At 41.4% G+C, this 14,402-nt stretch overlaps 1 protein-coding gene across 2 annotated transcripts in view; it reads left to right on the top strand.

Annotated features, from left to right (window-relative positions):
* The window catches only part of RGS6 (regulator of G protein signaling 6), a 515,154-nt gene that overhangs the window by 445,688 nt on the left and 55,064 nt on the right, over positions 1-14,402 (top strand). For both annotated transcript variants that reach the window (XM_073638881.1, XM_073638882.1), the window contains exon 11: positions 11,727-11,825. In XM_073638881.1, coding sequence (XP_073494982.1) covers positions 11,727-11,825 — 99 coding nt within the window. The remainder of the gene's footprint in view (positions 1-11,726; positions 11,826-14,402) is intronic.

The raw sequence follows: 14,402 nt of genomic DNA, 5'->3' as shown, positions 1-14,402 counted from the left end.
GAAGCAGCTAAAAATATACCCTTGGAATTTAAACAGGCAATACGGGCGTGACTGACCATTTTTTTTTCTTTCTTCATACGAAGCTCACAGCCTTTAATCAAATGACCAGATTTTCCGCAATAGAAACACAAGCCTTCCGAAAAACGACGGTCTTTTTCTTGAGAGCGAGGTGCCACCGATCCAATCTCCATCGGTTCACCACTGTTAGTACACACATTATCATAACCAGAAACTGACATAGCAGAGGATTTGCTCTCATTAACCCTAGCACGCAGTCTTCTATCCACCCGTATAGCTAATTGCATAGCCTGTTGCAAATCCTCAGGTGTAGGATAAGCAATTAGCAGGTCTTTAACCCTTTCACTGAGCCCAGCAAGAAATAGACTTTTCAGAGCAGAATCGTTCCACCCTGTTTGAGTGGACCAACGACGAAAATGTGTACAATATTTTTCCACATTACCTGATCCTTGCTTTAAACGTCTCAACTCAGTCTCAGCTGATGCCACACGGTCAGGATCATCATATAATAGTCCTAAAGCAGAAAAAAAACTATCCACTGATCTGAAGCATGTATCACAAGGTTGCAAAGAAAAGGCCCACTCCTGAGGCTCTTTGCGCAAAAGTGACATTATGAACCCTACGCGCTGGGATTCATCCCCAGAGGACTTGGGTCTCAAACGAAAATACAATAAGCAAGCATTTTTAAATGAAAAAAATTCTCGATGTTCACCAAAAAATAAATCCGGCAAACATACCTTAGGCTCCAAGAAATATGCTCCAGGACAGTTACTCACGTGCTGACGGAGCTCGGCCACTTCCAGAGAGAGTCCCTGCAGGTGTTTAGCCAAATCCTGAACCGACACCATGATGGAACAAAAAAAAAAAATCTTTCCTTAGAGAATTTGCAGGCTGGACTTACTGTTATGTTCTGCTACCAAAGCTAAGGAAAGAGAGGAGATCTGTCCCTACTATAGAACTCAGCTGAATCCCTACGATGTAACAGGGAACCTGATCCTGCGATCAGACCTGCTAAAGTCCTAATCTAGTCTGTACGAAGACCTATAGATGTGGGGAGGGAATCCCTACAAGTACTAAGGACTGGAAGGAATATGGGACACCTCCTAACAGAAATAGTAGCAGACAGACGAACAAACAAAATAGATAGAACATAGAGGTCCGTAGACCAAGCAAACTAACAGAGATAAATACAGAGCACAGGCTAGCTAGAAAGTAGATATACAATGAAGTCCAGCAAAGCCAGAAGGGCGGAGCAGGATTAAATAGGCCAACAAGGTCATGTGACCAGCAAAGGAAAAAAAACCTAACAGCAAGGTTCTAACAGCAACAATCTCTAGAATTAGTTAATTATAATGGGTTCAATGCTCAAGTGAGCAAATGAGAGCACTGTTACTGAATAAAAAAAAACACTATACAAAGACCAAGATCAATATTGCAAGCGTACAATGGTAGATCCCAATTCTGGAGACAATATAAGGAATTACAGTACAGTTAACTCTTAATGCCTTCCTTTGTGATGAGGGTTGTTTGTTTTTCCCGTCTTTTTCATCTGTCCTGGACCACTACAAAGACTTCTTCCAGCCATAACTTGTATGCAGAGTTTGCAACACAGACACATTTGACTTCTCACATTTCCAGTACCATCCCCACATATTCCCATCCTACAGAAACTCCTTATCCTGCTGCTAGCGCCCCCCAATTAAAGTGTCTGTTACTGCATCATTTGCCTCTATTTTTGCACCTTCTATGTTGCACGGTACCATAAATACTGTACTTCAGAAATAATGTCATTACTATAAATAAACACCTAGACAAAATATCACATGAGGGGCCTAATAAATAGAGACAACCAGCAGACCCACAGCCCCCCTAAAAAATAACTTTTATTAATAATCTCTAAAAAGGACCTAAAAGTCCATAGACAAACAACAATAATACTCTGGTTGGAGTCTGACTATTATATAATTAAAGTGTTATCCACATATTACAATGTTATTTATCATCCACAGAGTATTTAACGCTGTTAGAGTAGGAGAAAAATAAGTCCCAGAAATATAAATACATATTTAACCACAATGGGTATATACATATGGTGATCATTAGACCAATACCATATATGCTGGTTCTGTTTGGCCCCTAATATCACATTCTTGGAATCAGATAAAACTCGAGAAGCTCAACTGTTCATTAATGCCCCCAGGGGCCATTGACTCCATCCAAAAGATCCAACGGGCCTCCCGTTGGAGTATTTTTTTATTCCAGTCACCCTGCCTGATTGACCGTGCCACAACCTCCAAAACCCTAAACGAAATGCATCTCACATCACCCCCATGTTTAGATATTACATGTCTGGCGAGTGGTGTATCTCTGCCATGCCTAACGTCTCCAAGGTGCTCGCCTATCCGGACGCGTAATTCACGTTTCGTTTTCCCGATATATTCCATTGGACACGTACACGTGCAGAGGTACACCACTCCTGACGTTTTGCAGTTGGCGAAATCTTTCATCTCGTATGTGCGTTTAGTCACTGCACTCACAAAACTCTTTGAAGGTGTGACAAATTTACAGAAGGAGCAGTGACCACATCTGAACGTACCCTTAGACCTACTTCTCAACCATGTGACCTCCTTTATCTGAGGCGTAAAGTGACTGTGTACAACTGTATCCTTCACGGATCTCCCCCTCCTATATGTAACCAAGGGTGTTTTTGGGACCAAGCCCGCCACATCCGGATCTGTTCGTAGGATCCCCCAGTACTTTTCAAGAATGCCCATTACTTTTCTTGACTGATCATCATAGGTACCTATCAGTCGTGTGATGGACTCAGAGTTGCATCTGTCTCTTGGAGTAAGGAGGGACGATCTATCTGTCGTCCTTGCCTGTTGATATGCCTTATCTATTACTCCTTCAGGATAACCCCTAGTTCTAAGCCTATGAGATAGATTACATGACTCAGATTGAAAGTCATTCCACGAGGAACAGTTCCTCCGCACCCTAAGGAACTGTCCCTTAGGAATGCCTCTTTTTAGAGGCGGAGGATGGAAGCTCCCCCACTCTAGAAGGCTATTGGTCGCAGAAGGTTTACGATACAGTGAAGTTTTGGAGGTTGTGGCACGGTCAATCAGGCAGGGTGACTGGAATAAAAAAATACTCCAATGGGAGGCCCGTTGGATCTTTTGGATGGAGTCAATGGCCCCTGGGGGCATTAATGAACAGTTGAGCTTCTCGAGTTTTATCTGATTCCAAGAATGTGATATTAGGGGCCGAACAGAACCAGCATATATGGTATTGGTCTAATGATCACCATATGTATATACCCATTGTGGTTAAATATGTATTTATATTTCTGAGACTTATTTTTCTCCTACTCTAACAGCGTTAAATACTCTATGGATGATAAATAACATTGTAATATGTGGATAACACTTTAATTATATAATAGTCAGACTCCAACCAGAGTATTATTGTTGTTTGTCTATGGACTTTTAGGTCCTTTTTAGAGATTACTAATAAAAGTTATTTTTTAGGGGGGCTGTGGGTCTGCTGGTTGTCTCTATTTATTAGGCCCCTCATGTGATATTTTGTCTAGGTGTTTAATTGATTTTCTAGTATGGCTGGTTTCTTATCAGGCCCTTTTGATACTAATAAATGGATGGATGATGCTCGAGAGGTTTTTTCTGAAGCTGAATTGGAGAATAGCTCCTCAGCAACTCCTACCCTAAAAGCAGTGTTTATTGAGCTTCTGAGTGCGTTTAAAGACAACATTAAATCTTGGTGGGAGGTACAATCCCTTGAGAGTTATATTAAACAAAAAATAGTCCCAAGAGGCCTGAGAATACACATTGCACCAGCACAAAGGTGTAGAACTCCGGGTCTGTTGTCTAGGTGGGAGGAGGAGTCTACAGCTTCCTCCATTGGGTTTATGCAGATTCTATTGAATGAGGAAAAAATAACATTGGAAAGAACTTCTAGTAGACTGAGAGAGCTAACTGAGGAAGTATTGAAACATAGGACTAACCCTGATTTTTCTAACAAGGAGGATAATCTAAAAACTGCGGTTGAACGCTTTCAACTGAATATCAAAGACAGAAAACATAAGAGGTTTTTGAGGGACTGTACAGACTTTCGTGAAAAGCGTGCCTATCCGGGCCTAAGTGAGGGGGCTAATTTCCCTGTAGATATCTCCTCCTCCGACCCTGAGTCCTCAGACGCTGAAGGGGGATTAAGGCACCTCAGTGGTAAGGCTAACCATAGAGGTAGGGGAGGACGGGCTATCAAAGGAGATGGCAGGGACAAATTTTGGAACAAAGAGGGGGCAGTCTTATATCCCCACCTGCACAGTCCTCCTCTTCCTCATCGTCTTTTTTAGAAACAAGGGGCCTCCTTCCTTACAAACTGCGGGAACGCACTGGGCCCCAAACACACAGGTAGTGGGTTATAGGACTAATGATTTTCCAGAGGATAGTGAAAACCAGATAATTAATATATCTTCTTATGTTTTGTCTGATTGTGAGAGGTCTGTCCTCCGGAAAGGCCTCACATTTGTCCCAACAACGAGATTTGACCCTTTTTCTTGGATAAAAGATATTAACCTCTTTACCAGAAAATTAAAATGGAGAAAGTTTTTTCTGCATAATGACAGATTGAAGTGCCAACATTTGGGCATATCCCTGGAGGATCTCCCGGACGTGTTAACATTATCAGAATTATCAGAGGAGGGACAGAGGAGTCCTGGCCTCGGACCCTTCTCTGATCTGAAACCTAGGAGTACTAGGATGCCCCCAGTCGGCGACATAGGGGGCATCGATATCTTCCTTAAATTGGTTTCTGAAGAGATCCGCAATATTAACCCAAGATATGAACCAGCACGTTCTAATCTGTCTGTGGGGGAAAAAAGGGCGTTGGAATCCCTGGGTGCTAATAATGCAGTAGTGCTGAAGCCCTCTGATAAGGGCGGCAACATTGTTGTCTTGGACGACACCCAGTACATTGAAATGTGTCAGGGTCTCCTATCAGATGTGTCCACATACGAAGTCTTACGGAAGGATCCCAGCAGTGAATATATGGTGGGACTATCTAAGATTCTGTCATGTGCACTGACAATGAATCTGCTCTCGAAAAATGAATATGATTTTCTCATTCCGAAATGGCCTGTAACAGCGACGTTCTATGCACTTCCCAAGATACACAAGGGCATCAGCCCCCTCAAAGGAAGACCTATTGTTGCAGGGATTGATGCCCTGTGCCAAAATTCGAGTGTGTATTTGGATAAGGTCTTGAGACCATTTGTCCTGGCCCTCCCATCATATCTGAGGGATACTATGGACCTTTTGAACAAACTAGAAGGTGTGTCCATTGATTCCAATACGATTTTGGCCTCAATTGATGTTGAGGCTTTGTATAGTAGCATTCGACATGAAGTGGGCTTAACAGCCGTTGAATACTATTTGAAAAGTAGAGGGACACACCTGAGGCCACACAATTAATTTCTCCTGGAACTTTTGGATTTTGTACTACGACATAATTTTTTTCTATATAATGGGAGATACTACCACCAACTCAGGGGCACAGCGATGGGGAGCCCTTGTGCCCCTACGTACGCTAATCTGCTCCTGGGTTGGTGGGAGGATACTGTCGTGTTCAGAGACGAGGATGTCGTCTGGGCCCCACGGATACTTTTCTGGGGCAGATATATTGACGACATCCTCGTCCTGTGGGCAGGGGATGAGGCATCTTTTCGGACGTTCGTGACACATCTGAATGTAAACCCTTTTGGACTATCCTTCACATGCTAGGTGGGAGTGGACGAGATCTCCTTCCTTGATTTAAAAATCTCAAGAAATGGTGATGGCACTTTAAAAACTTCACTGTATCGTAAACCTTCTGCGACCAATAGCCTTCTAGAGTGGGGGAGCTTCCATCCTCCGCCTCTAAAAAGAGGCATTCCTAAGGGACAGTTCCTTAGGGTGCGGAGGAACTGTTCCTCGTGGAATGACTTTCAATCTGAGTCATGTAATCTATCTCATAGGCTTAGAACTAGGGGTTATCCTGAAGGAGTAATAGATAAGGCATATCAACAGGCAAGGACGACAGATAGATCGTCCCTCCTTACTCCAAGAGACAGATGCAACTCTGAGTCCATCACACGACTGATAGGTACCTATGATGATCAGTCAAGAAAAGTAATGGGCATTCTTGAAAAGTACTGGGGGATCCTACGAGCAGATCCGGATGTGGCGGGCTTGGTCCCAAAAACACCCTCGGTTACATATAGGAGGGGGAGATCCGTGAAGGATACAGTTGTACACAGTCACTTTACGCCTCAGATAAAGGAGGTCACATGGTTGAGAAGTAGGTCTAAGGGTACGTTCAGATGTGGTCACTGCTCCTTCTGTAAATTTGTCACACCTTCAAAGAGTTTTGTGAGTGCAGTGACTAAACGCACATACGAGATGAAAGATTTCGCCAACTGCAAAACGTCAGGAGTGGTGTACCTCTGCACGTGTACGTGTCCAATGGATTATATCGGGAAAACGAAACGTGAATTACGCGTCCGGATAGGCGAGCACCTTGGAGACGTTAGGCATGGCAGAGATACACCACTCGCCAGACATGTAATATCTAAACATGGGGGTGATGTGAGATGCATTTCGTTTAGGGTTTTGGAGGTTGTGGCACGGTCAATCAGGCAGGGTGACTGGAATAAAAAAATACTCCAACGGGAGGCCCGTTGGATCTTTTGGATGGAGTCAATGGCCCCTGGGGGCATTAATGAACAGTTGAGCTTCTCGAGTTTTATCTGATTCCAAGAATGTGATATTAGGGGCCGAACAGAACCAGCCTATATGGTATTGGTCTAATGATCACCATATGTATATACCCATTGTGGTTAAATATGTATTTATATTTCTGGGACTTATTTTTCTCCTACTCTAACAGCGTTAAATACTCTGTGGATGATAAATAACATTGTAATATGTGGATAACACTTTAATTATATAATAGTCAGACTCCAACCAGAGTATTATTGTTGTTTGTCTATGGACTTTTAGGTCCTTTTTAGAGATTATTAATAAAAGTTATTTTTTAGGGGGGCTGTGGGTCTGCTGGTTGTCTCCATTACTATAAATACCCTCAAAATATAGTGCAGCACCCCTGCAAACAATAATGTACGATTGATTGTGCCCCAAACAAATATAGTGCCAAACAGTGCTCCGTATTATGCTTCAGATGGTAATAGTGCACAACACATTAAAAGTGCCATGTTTCTTGCCTTATGAAGGATGCTTATACAATGCTCCTCTGGGAAATTAAACATGCAAATTGCCTCTTCAGAAAGGAAGAGGACTTGAATTCTATTGCCACCTATTGGAAGTATCAATCCTACAAGTCAATATCGACCTTTTAAAAGGCCTTGCCACATGACTTAGATTTTGGTTTGGCTTTTATCCTAAATTTGCAGACACATGTTTCGGGGGTCTTGCCTCTCCTCAGTGCAAAGCAGGAGGTCTGATTTGGCTGTATGAGAGACCTCTGACTGGGTTCTAAGGGGTAACATTTCTCCTTATGGAGAGTGTCATGCCAGACAGCCTGACATGCCAGGGAAAGGAGGCTTATAGGCCGTCCAATGCTCCTCTGGGAAATTAACTATTTACACACCCTGGCATGTCAGTCATGTCACTCTCCATAAGGAGAAACATTATCCCTTAGAACCCAGTTAGAGGCCCTCATATAGCCAAATCAGAGCTCATGCTTTGCACTGAGGAGTGGCAACACCCCAAAACACTTATCTGAAAATTAAGATTCTGGTTTGGCTTTTATCCCAAGTCATGTTCCAAGGCTTCATAAAGGGTCGATATTGACTTTTAGGATTACTACTTCCAATCAGTAGCATTAGAGTCCTAGTCTTCCTGTCTTAATGGCCTGAAACGGTAATATTGCTCTTCTTATTAGTAAAATAATGATCAACCACTATTGTGCCCTCACAAAATAATAATGTCCCTTTGTGCCCTCTTGAAAAAATTAATACCCCTTGTACTGTAATAATTTCTCTTAAGTGTCTCCTTGACCCTATAATTCCCAAAGTGCCCCTTATAAAGTAATAATGGTCCTTGAGTACTTCCTTAAAAATTAATAATGTCCCGAGAACCAAGTTAAAAAGTAATAATATCCTCTAAGTGTCTCCCTAAAAGTAATAATTTATCAGTATTAAACTATAACATTTTATAGTTGCCTAATCTTAAATTCAGTTAAAGAACATCAAGTCTTCTTTTGTGGAGTTTATGGCCAAGTTTAGGCCTATAGATGCTGATAGGTGGCATATGCAGGGGAACTATGTCCCCCAACACCACATTACATTCATTGTTTTTATGGATATAAAATATTGAAATCATCTACAATAATTAGACCCCTTTGCATAGCTCTGTAGCAGATGGCAGAGAAAAAAAGAATAGTACTAGCACAACTATGGCCCTATGGGTGGTAATAGATATTTCTGTCCTTAGCCAATTCTCTTCCTCCCAGGGCCTCGGGTCTCATTCCTGCAAGTTAAAGTGATGATTTCCAATTTGAGGTTCTAATGCAAAGCTAATAGGTAAGAACAGCAGGAAGATGCCTTTGAAGATGAAGCCTATGTGAATAAATTCTTAATGAAGTGTAGATAAAAGGACCTTAAAAGATGTTTTAGATTTCAGGAAAATATTTGCCTGGATCTCCTATAGAGTAATACCAGGAAAACAGTTTAGGAAAAATTTGTAATCATATTTTATGTTACATTTACCATTGAGGAATGAATAAAAAATGGTTTAAACAGGAAAAGCCATTATCGATCATTGTTTTCTGTCTTTAATTATACAACGGCTGTGTAAGGAAAACGTGAACAGAGCCTCAGTCTAATATTGTAGAGCATGTTTTAATGCATAGTACATTTTAATGTACTTCATATTTCCACTAACTTATTTTGGTCTTGTAAATCCTTCAATAATCAGCTGTTATTTGCTCCAGCGACAGCCGAATATAAGCATTTAATGTCAGACAACATAACTGACCACTAGAATTGTGCACATATTTAGTTGAGTGGACCAAAACACGACGCTGTTCGACGTCAATTGAGAAACAAGTCAAAAAAGAAACAAGACGTTCACCGAACAATATCCGAAAATACACAAAATGTTATTAATAATATCATTAAAGATAGACAAAGACATAAACCGTTAAAATAGCAGTATGTATCAGTAATGAGCCAAAAAAGAGGCACCATAGACAGATATCTACATGAGCAGGAGTTACAGCAATGAGAAACAGACAAACAAGTGGTTAAAAATTAACCACTCAAAAGATCACTACACAGTTCATGCGTTTAGACCATGTGAGGTGTTTTAAAGTGCACAGTGCAATGATATATATTATCAAAAACAAGCATCCTACACATAGTTATATATAAACCAACTAGCACTACTCACTTGCAAGTATCAGTCTCTGGTGCCGTCGCCCCTACGCGCGAGGAGAAGGCACAGCGCCGAAACGCGCGTAGGGGCGACGGCACCAGAGACTGATACTTGCAAGTGAGTAGTGTTAGTTGGTTTATATATAACTATGTGTAGGATGCTTGTTTTTGATAATATATATCATTGCACTGTGCACTTTAAAACACCTAACATGGTCTAAACGCATGAACTGTGTCGTAATCTTTTGAGTGGTTAATTTTAACCACTTGTTTGTCTGATTCTCATTGCTGTAACTCCTGCTCATGTAGCTATCTGTCTATGGTGCCTCTTTTTTGGCTCATTACTGATACATACTGCTATTTTAACGGTTTATGTCTTTGTCTATCTTTAATGATATTATTAATAAAATTTTGTGTATTTTCGGATATTGTTCGGTGAACGTCTTGTTTCTTTTTTGACTTGTTAAGCATTTAATGTGTAGCTGTCGCTGCTTAGAACCGCAGAGCAGCTCCTATGCATTTAGAACAGGTGCTGATCTGCTAAGCAGTAAAGAGGTTGTCCACTACTTTTATATTGATGACCTATCGTTAGGACAGGTCATCAATGTCTGATAGGCCGGTATCCGAAGCCTGGCACCCCCACCGATCAGCTGTTATCGGTGTCTGTGGCTGCCAGTCAGAAGTACTCACTTACGGAGCTGGCCGTATTCTGATAGTGGCCGCCACAGGATATTGATTTGAATAGGAGGCGGATGTGCAGTGCCAAGCACCGGCCACTACAAGTAGACGGAGCAGCTTGGCAAGTGGGTACTTCCTGCCGGCGACCACAGACACCGATAACAGCTGATCGGCGGGGTACCAGGTGTTGGACCCCAGCCGATCAGACATTGATGACCTATCCTAACGATAGGTCATCAATGTAAAAGTAGTGGACAACCTCTTTAAACAAAGCTGTGCTGTTCCGCTCTGTTCAGCACTGTTACCTCCGGATGCTGCAAGAGCTAATAATAGCTGATAGATTCGGGTTCCAGGTGTTGGAGCCCCACCAGAGCCGATTCTAGCTTTCCAGCTGCCTGATGTGAAAATTGAAATTACGCCCCTCCTTCCCATGAACAGAATATGGAGCACTCCTTGATGTGCTCATGATGATTGACAGTTTGGGTCAACTGCATGGTTGCACTGGTGGCCCGAACTGTGCACTCTCTGATACTGCTGTATATGAGGCAGAGTTCCTTCTGTAGCAATGAAAGAGCGCAGGAGTACTGAAGCGCTTACAAGCTCTATAGATAAAATGTTGTAAGCGCTGCATTCCTTGCCTAGGAGATCAACCACTTCTGATAGACTGTAGAAGTGGCAATTAAACTAAGCAATGATCATTAAAGGCAATCTGTCAGCAGGGTTTTGCTTTGTAATCTGAAAGCTGCATGATCTAGGAGCAAGGACCCTGGTTCCTGTGATGTGTCACTTGCTAAGATGTGTTTTTGTTTTAATACAATCAGTGTTTTATCAGCAGGAGATTCACTAGAGAACTAGGTGTCTCATGCCTCCTGGTCCAACCACACCCCCACTACTGATTGGCCACTTTCTGTGTACACTGTATATTGTCAGACAGATGCTAATCAGTGATGTGGGCGGAGTTATACAGGGCTCAGCATTCAAAGCTCTGCTAGATCTGCAGCAGAGAAAACTGTAATTCTATCACAACTCTGCACCCAATAAAATATGTGACACATCGCTGGAATCAGGGTCTGCTGTCAGATTACATAGCAAAGTCAGCTGACAGATTCCCCCATCCTGATTTATTGACATAGTAAATAAACTATGAGAGATTGAAGTTTACGCTGTCCTGCCTGCACAGAATACTGTAACTGGCGGAGAACGGGCATCTGCTCTGGGACGCTGCATCTCAGTCATAGTGGGGAGGGGAGCAGTGTACTAGCATTTTGCCGCTATTGAAGAGCCACTTCAGACCACCGCTTAAGGCGAAATGCTCATCTCGTCTCATATCAGGTGTGGCTCTGATCGCCAAGAATCTGACATCGATGACTTATCCTAAGGATGGCTAAACAATATTACAAACCGGGACAACATCTTTTAACTTCCTTATGAAAACAAGAGTATACTATGTAAAATCATGCTCTTAAGCAAAAAAAAACCATCCTGCTGGCACAGTATACATATCTGAATGTAATATATATATTTATCTTGCATTATCAGTGTATAAGAGTAAACCCTTTTCTTTCTACTGTTCTCTTTTTGTCAGTCTGTATATGGTGTATCTGAGGACTCACAGTCACAGAGCCCAGTGCACATGGCTTCCCATGTGGTTAGAAAAACAACAAAAGACGACTTGCGAAAACAGGTAAGTACATTAGTAAATGGATCCCTTTTTAAAGGGAGAGAAGACATTTACCACCTGTGTACAGGGTTCCCACCTCTGGGACCCTATCCAATCACTGGATAGGGGGTCCCGTGTCCCCTCTTGATGTGCCGAGGAATTTAAATAAAATGGTGGCCAAGCATTTGCATTGCTGCTCCAGATTTATTAGTGTTAGGGAAGGTAAGTTAAGTAAATTGCATAGCTGATTTTGTCAGTGGGAATTCCAGCAATAGGAGGGGACATCAGTAATACATATATTACCAATCTTGTTGATAGGTAATAATTGACTTCTGGGAAAATCTGTTTAAAAGCTGACTGCTGTTCTATTTCTTTCATAGAATTTTATTCTCTTAAAGGGAATCTGTCACCACATTTGACCTATCTAAACTAATAATATGGGCATAGAGGTTATAGAATGCTGAAAAAAGTCCTGCATGTATGCTTCATATCAGAGGCCTTGTTGTGGATAAATCCTCTTTTATCACTTTATGTAAATGACTTCTTTCAGGCTTGAGGGGGACGGGGCATTGCTTGGAAGATAACTCTGCCTCCAGAGCTTATTTTACATGAAGGTGAGTTACCAGTGTGTGAAAAGTAACTAACAGAACAGGAGAAATTAAATTTGTCTTCTTGCAAACACATTTTTTGAAGCTCTCTGAGCTCTGCTGTATTGCAACAATATTGCAACCCTGTCTGCCTGTGAGATGGAAGCTGAAAGGAACCTGCAGTTATAGTCACACACAGCTCTGCAGTGAGATCAGAAGAGCAGAGAGCGGCCATCACACATCACACTGGTAACTCCCCCTTCATGTAAAAGAAGCCCTGGAGGCAGTTATCTTCCAGGCAGCGTCCACCCCAGAGTCTGGAAGAGGTCATTTACATAAAGTGCTAAAATATGATTTATCAACAAGACATCTGATATGAGATATACAGGTAGAACTTTTTTCACCAGTCTATAACCTGTATGCCCATATTAATAGTTTAGATAGGTCACATGTGGTGACAGATTTCATTTAAAGTAAATCTGTCTCCACCAAAATGCTATTTAAATTACCTATACAGTAATTTAGAGGACTTAGCCCTTATAAAAAATCATACCACCACTGTATCTGATAAGAGAAAAACCTACAAAAAGCAAAATGAAAATAAACCCTGCTGTAAATAAATAAAAAGCAAGTGCATTTAAATAAAATAACTTTGACACATGGTAAGGTTTTTAATATTAGACAGAGTAGGTTCTATCCCAAACGGGTTCACCTTGTCTCTGGTTGGATAGCCTTCATACTATTTTTGTTCAAAAACAGTGTTAGTAAGAACCCTATTTTATTTAAATGCACTTGCTTTTTATTTATTTACCGCAGGGTTTATTTTCATTTGGCTTCTTGTAGGTTTTTCTGATTCATGGCCATTGTGAAACATGCACTTATGTGCTGCATGTATACCATTTTAAACCAAGCTCAAATTTTGTGTTTTTCTCTTTGTATCTGATAATAGTACGGTGCCTTAAAAAATATCTTTTAATTCAAATGCTGATGAGGGGGCTTTGGTGCACCCTTCCATGTGGCCAAGAGCTTGGTGCGGCATTACTTCCCCCTCAGAGCTCTTTATAAATGAAAAGTGACATTACCAGTGCGAGATAGATCAGGAGAGCAAACTGTCAGTCATTACATGTCTCACACTAGTAACGCCATCTTTCATGTAAAATAAGCTCTGGAGGTAGATTCTCAGGGAGATCTATGTCAAGCCCAGAGATCTTAACAGCTCATTTACATATTAAAAATGTGATTTTCTCAGGAATAAAACCATAAAGAGAAAAAAAAGGAAATGGTGATTGGTGCTGGACATACGGCCAATAAATTGGAAGATGACTTTTTATTGGATTAAAATTGTTTACCTTTATTACAGACTACTCATGTTAAGAGGAGAATGCTATCTTCCTCAGGCCCACTAACACTCAGTTCAAGACACAGGTCTTATATACATGTTGGCTACAAAGGACATGCCTACACAGGTCAAAATCCCATAAAACACATAAAATGCATCCAAATATAGACATTATAAATAATAAAATATACTAAACAGTAAACTTTAAACAAATAGTGGAGCATAGTCAGGGATGCGAGGAAGAGAGCGTTCTGCTCTCGAAACGTGTAGTCCATAATTAAGGGATGAGATTTTTTCCACTCTTTTTCCCCAGACTGAGTCAGGGAAACATAGGATGGGGGATTTAGTGACAGATGACAGCATTGTATAACTGGAGTCCTACAGGCAGATACATTCCTTTTAATGCACTTTTATAGATCTATATACATTTTATTACCTAACTAAGCTCAGGATAGGTTATGAATGTATGGCTACTGGGAGTTCCATCTCTGAGACCATCAATCCTCAAAATGTAGGTTTCCAAAAGTCCTTTGTGTCAGTGGAGTAATAAAGCATGAGCACCACTCCATTAGTTCTACAGTATGGGACCGATGGAGGAAGGACGTTCCATAAATCCCTTAGAAATATTGTGGAAATCCCAGAGGTTTGGCCCTAAGCGATCATACATTCATCGTC

The sequence above is a fragment of the Phyllobates terribilis genome, unplaced genomic scaffold (assembly GCF_046119375.1).
Source record: "Phyllobates terribilis strain yellow unplaced genomic scaffold, ASM4611937v1 Scaffold_7__3_contigs__length_470593459, whole genome shotgun sequence".
NCBI classification, from domain to species: Eukaryota; Metazoa; Chordata; class Amphibia; order Anura; family Dendrobatidae; genus Phyllobates; species Phyllobates terribilis.
This window is presented reverse-complemented; position numbering and strand designations above follow the sequence as displayed.